Consider the following 6000-nt stretch of genomic DNA (forward strand, 5'->3'; position numbering starts at 1 on the left):
TCCTTTCTTATTTAAATTATGTCATTTGTAATGTTAAGTTGTAAAAAATTATTATACACTTTTACGTAACTTATGAATAATGGCATCTTGAAATTGAATGCCAGGATTGAAATTAAATGTCAGGATTGATTTACTTTGCAACGTTAAACGTTTGAGAAACGTATGATTTCCATAAATCATCTGCTGTAGAAGGAGTTAGAGAGTTACAAGTAATAGCAACAGGCCATTGTTTCAAGAATTTGCAGTTGAAAGAAAAGTAAAGGACAACAGGAAGATAATATTTTTAAGGATCGAGCTTATTTTACATAAACATTTTTTTTTATAAATTGCGTCGATGATTCTATAGATATTAAAAATGATGACGAATGCTTTTCATGTCTTTATCTTATTAAATTTATAAGGACTAACAGAGTAAGGTAAAGTTAGCGGCATATTCACAACTAAGTAAACTCGCCGTAGGGGTCGTAAGACATTAAAATAATCGATATCCGCTCAGATCCTAGACTTTACTCGAGCGGTTTAATCCTCGTCGTTATAATATCAAAAATTTCTCCTTTCATTTATTTTAAATATTCTTACGTAGAAAGAGAAGGCTTTTCGACACGTACATACGTTCAAATTCCTCTCGTTGACGAGCCAAAGTCTTCCGACAATGCAATCGCGATATAATTTGTAAATGATTCGTTTAATGATATTTCTTTCGACCTTGATAGAAAAACATATCGCTCAATACCTACGTGCACACTCTAAATGCAGCGCTTCGACAAACCGTAGAATATGATTTAAATGAAACCTTGAGACGTTTAATTTTAACCGCATCGCGAATCGAAAGTTATTTTTATTGAGCGCTTCTCGCCGGACACAAATTCTGTCGCTACGGATATTTCCCCGACTAATTTCACTTTTGCATTGACCAAATCTGCGTTTCTACGACAGCTCGGTAATGCAATATAACGCCATTAGATCACTGCGATTGATTGTTATACTCACAATGGTATTCACGGCAAATAAATTTAAATTCATTTATCATATTCAGTTGTTCAATTGGCCTAATTAGAGATAAGCTTATTAGAAAAGGATTGACATAATTCTCCGAGTTTGTCTCTACATATGAAGAGATAAAAAGAAGAATTTTACAAGCTTAAAAATAAAAATTAAATTTGTTTTAAGTTTATAAAGTAAAAAATTATTTATTTATTACAATGTGTTGTCAGTCTTTTTTCTCTATCAATTTAGACTCTCTTTATTATTTGAGTGACACACATTAGTATTATTAAATCAGTTACTGCAAAAATTCGGTTAGGCGCATTAGAGAGAAAGAAGAGAGAGGAGAGAAGAGAGAAGAGAGAAGAGAGAGAGAGAGAGAGAGAGAGAGAGAGAGAGTGCAGACGGGTGTATATTATTATAAAAACGTTGTACATTGTTTTAATCTGAATGTAAAAGTGCATTGCAAATATCTTGAATTATAAAATACACATTTTATCTTACAGTACAATATAGTGTATATATAGAAAATTTCATAGTTTAACCGGTTCTTATATATTTATATTAAATACACATCTTTACGTCAATTTATATACAACGGCTTTAATGTGTATCAATAATACGCACTGAGTGCTTCAATCGAATTCGCTATTATATATAAGTCAACTAGTTTTTTTTTTTATTATCAATATGTAACATACATTAGTCTTTTTTTAAAAATTCCTCGAAATTGAAACGACATTTAATCATATCAATTAGTGACTGAAATATTTATTTATGATTTCCTAATTAAATTCGTTCAAGAGTTCAATAATTTTTTAAAATTATATTAAAAATAACGCTTATATCTGTACAGGGCAAGTGAAACATGTTAAACTGCTATTATTATATCTCAGATACAATTACGTATATTTTCTGGTAAATGTTGTATGAATGAAATATTTTCGATAAGTATTTTCGATGAAATTGTTAAGTTTTTTTACTACTATCTTGTAAAGGGAATATTATTCATAACTATTTGATATAAAAAATTAGAATGATCTAGATTCTCTTTTATCAAATTTTATTTTTATTATTATAAAAGAACCTTCAGACCAATTGCACATATTTCAAATCTAAAAGCAGAATCACTCGCCAGTGAAAAAGAGATGGTCTTTTAAAGTATATTTATAAAATTTATAGAATTTCACACACACACACACAATACATGTTTGCTTTTAAAAAAAATCCGTTTGGTATAAGTCTCTTTTGTCTCTAATGAAGAGATAAAAGAACTTAAAAAGAACTAATCGCGATGAAAATTTCTGAAAATATTACTTAAATTAAATGTGTGTATTACTTAAATTGTTTTATAGAAATAGGAATTTTCAGTAATTGTAGGTAATGGTTGCGTTTTAATAGTTTTACAATCATTTTTAAGTTGCTGTATTTATGCTAACAGTATTTATTATATATTACACGTAAAATTATTATTATTATTAGTAAGTGGTAAACGGTAATAGCAATTTTGAAATGTCTCTTTTACTTTCATATCTATTTTTTATGAAATATATTCTGATATAAATTTTTTTAATATAGTAGCTACATTTATGATGCTATTATTATTGAAAAAATATAATTTGTCAATTATATTTTTATACATTTCCAATGATAATTAATTATATGATAATTATACGATTTTGATATGAAATTATATGAGAATTATATGATAATTCTCATATAATTAAACAAATGCACATTAATTTTAAAAACACGACGCAATCTTTGGTGGATTTGCTTAATCATTTTTGAGCTTAGAATACATGTAAAAAACAATAAAAAAGAACTCTTTAGAAACATCTGTTTCATTAGCTAAACACAATTCTGAAGAAACGGATCCAGACTTTATCAGAAAGGCGATGATTTATAAATATAGACGAAACTTGGAAGAAATATTGATCCATGAATATATAAAAAGAAACATGAGTTCGTACGTATTCTTGATATTATTCCCGCAGTTATATTTATAGATATATTCGCACTAAAATTGAGTGTGTCTACATGTCACCAGTAAGTATGAGAAATATGAGTATACAGCATGCCGATGCGGTCAAGTGTCGGGCAATGAAAACGAATGAAGAGAGAAATTTCAACGACGTAGCTCGCCACCTTCTTTAAATGTTCTATAGTGTCGTATTCTTACGTTTTCAGTTCATCATTTTAAACGCATTTTAAATATCTGCAAATAGATTGCATATCAGTTCTACAATAACACGTGTAATATTGCATGCGCGGTAAATAATACAATGTAATCACGAATACATTCATGTGCGTCGCATAGATTATACAATGCATTAAGCGAGTTAAATCTAAAATGTATATTATACATTGTATTTTAGAAACGCTAAATAATATTGGTTAACTTTCTGCCTTTGATTGCTATGATGCAAAATTATATGCAATTACTATATCCTATAGTAGATTATTATGACCTTTGGTTAGATTATTGAACAAATTCATTTTTTTTCATTCTTTTTGACGATAGAGTATTAATTTCTTTTAGAATGTATTTTTTTTTTATTCTTTGATTTCATTAACGAATTAATTAATTTATGATATCTTTCAATTCTTAAGAAATAGGACAAATTATGTCTTAATATAATTATATCTTAATTTGTTTATATACCATGATTTAATATTATTATAAAATAATTTACATAAAACAATTCAATTTCATTAATTTTTATACATATATATATATATATTATTGGTCAGTATTATTTAAATATTTATTTCACTGAATAATTGAATACCTTGAATTGAATTAATAAGAGTAGAAAAAGGTCTTTTAAAAAAAGGTACTACTTTCAACTTTTTTTGACAAATCTTACTGTGATACTGTTAAAAATTTTAGAAGCAGAGGTAACTGATGTGCTATATGCACTTTTTTAAAGTTGAAATCTTGATTTAATTTACTGTTTCTTCATCGACGCAAGAGACATAATCGATGAATGAAGTTAAACTTGATCTATTATTGAACGCATTAGAATATTCATGAAACGTTTTATGTAATGCGATTACTAGGAAACTTAAGACTGACTTAAGAAACATCCAGTAAGTTGTATTTTACTATTTTTTATATATATTATTTTGTATCATTCACTCTATAATATGACAATTGCGTTCGATTAATACACACGCTGGCTTATAGTTAAAAAGTTTTAAAGAATTTATTTTTTCATCTGTTGCTACATAAATATGTATGTATAAAAAGATTTTTGTATTAGAACTGCTTCGACACATTTTGATTCCTTCTAGTACAGGATAAAATACTTGTATTTCTAGTACAATAAAATATGAAAGAACGATAAGAAAATATATACTCTATAAAGAGAAAGAAACGTCCCATCTTAGTATTGTGAATATTAATTCACATTTATCACGTTACATCTCGACTACATTAGATAACGCCGCAATCCGAGATAAATGATGAAGATTCTCGCGAAAAGTTTTACAATGACCTTCGATGCTATTGAGAAAGATACATGAGGTTGGCAAATGTGTAGTGGGAAACATGTAATTTCACTCACCGTAGAATTCGGCATGCATCGCCTCGGCGGCGGCGGCATCGGATCCGGCGCGGCACGATAAGGCGGCGGCGAGTATCTCCCTGAGGGAAAGCATCCCGGGGCGGTGATCGGTGCCCCGTGGAGTCCCTTGCTCCCCATCATCTTGTCCGGTGAGTACATCATTCTGCGTGCCGCTAAGCCTATCCCGGCTTAGGGGTCCGCGGTTGATTCCCGAATCGGTACCCTCAGACGGAACGGTAAGCGTGACACCAGCAGCGACGGCTGCGCTTCTTGCTTCCAAGACGCATTCGCATCTGTGTGAAATGAAATTGTCTGGATGTCGAAGCGTGATTTCAAATAGAGTACGTTGTTCACACCGTTCACGTTTTCACCGTGCAAAGTGAGCCGAATCGAATGGAGCCACGTCCAGTCGAATCGTTTAGAACGCACCGATACGATAATCCGATATGATTAAGAGATCTCAGCACCTCCGCACGACGATGCACCCACTTATCGTCGAGAGAGATCTTGGCCGAGAGATCAGTCCATCTGTAAAGCGACGGAGAAGATTGGAGATCCGCGGCTCCACATCTCGATCGTCAGTTTAGACTGGACACTGATGGAACATCACCGTTCGCATAACTACACAGTCAACTAAGAAACACCTGTGTGCGTTATTATACCGATGACAAGCAACGATCACCAACGATCGCGTATTCGCGAGCACCTTCCTTTCCACGAAACTAAGATCGATTGCACCGCTACCAGACACTTCACTCGATGTTCACCAGGGTCCACCCTACGGCTCAACGTTCCCGCCAAAGAAGAGCCGCGGAAACCGATCGAGGCGATCCACTGAGCGGTGAAGTCACCAAATTTTTCGTGTCCCACAAGACTCCCGGGGGTGACACCGGTGGAGGGAGAGAGACGGAGCACCGGCTCGTCACTGCCATATACAAGGGTTTAAAGATTACGCGCAGGGTAGGACACGGACTCTTGTCCCGAAGCTCTGCACTTTTTGGCGCTGACTGGCCAGCGAGGAGCGTTTCGCGGATGAACTCTTCCAGGGGGATGGTAGGAGCGCTGTCCGTGTACGCGGTACTGGTGGGGTTGCAGCGGGGGTTGGTGGTCCTGGATGATGCGGCAGCGTGGCGCTTGCCCACGATGCTAGGGTTCGCGCTCATATACGGGAGGGAGAGCAAAGGGGGTGAGCTCGGTATCAGCCAGCAAAACGGAGAGCTTCGCCGAACGGGGGCGGAGCCTCGCGCGGTTACGCTTGCGCCCCTAATCTCATGCACGTCGGCCATCTTTGCCCTTGCTTTCAGGCCTCGCATGGGTGTCGCTAACCGCGACCACCCGTTTGTCCATCCTTCCTCGTGTGTGTTCGTCTCTGCGTAGGTGTATGTGTGCGTCATCCCTTCACCCTTCTACTTCTACGCTTTACCCACCACTACTACCACCACTGCCG

The 6000-nt window shown here is 34.6% G+C and overlaps 1 protein-coding gene across 1 annotated transcript in view; it reads right to left on the bottom strand.

Annotated features, from left to right (window-relative positions):
• Positions 1-4783, bottom strand: part of acj6 (abnormal chemosensory protein 6) — a 44889-nt gene extending 40106 nt beyond the window's left edge. Inside the window, exon 1 of the mRNA XM_018517373.1 lies at positions 4554-4783. Coding sequence (XP_018372875.1) covers positions 4554-4715 — 162 coding nt within the window. The 5' untranslated portion in view covers positions 4716-4783. The remainder of the gene's footprint in view (positions 1-4553) is intronic.
• Between the last annotated feature and the right edge of the window lie 1217 nt (positions 4784-6000).

Source organism: Trachymyrmex cornetzi, unplaced genomic scaffold (assembly GCF_001594075.2).
Source record: "Trachymyrmex cornetzi isolate Tcor2-1 unplaced genomic scaffold, Tcor1.1 scaffold121, whole genome shotgun sequence".
Classification (NCBI taxonomy): domain Eukaryota; kingdom Metazoa; phylum Arthropoda; class Insecta; order Hymenoptera; family Formicidae; genus Trachymyrmex; species Trachymyrmex cornetzi.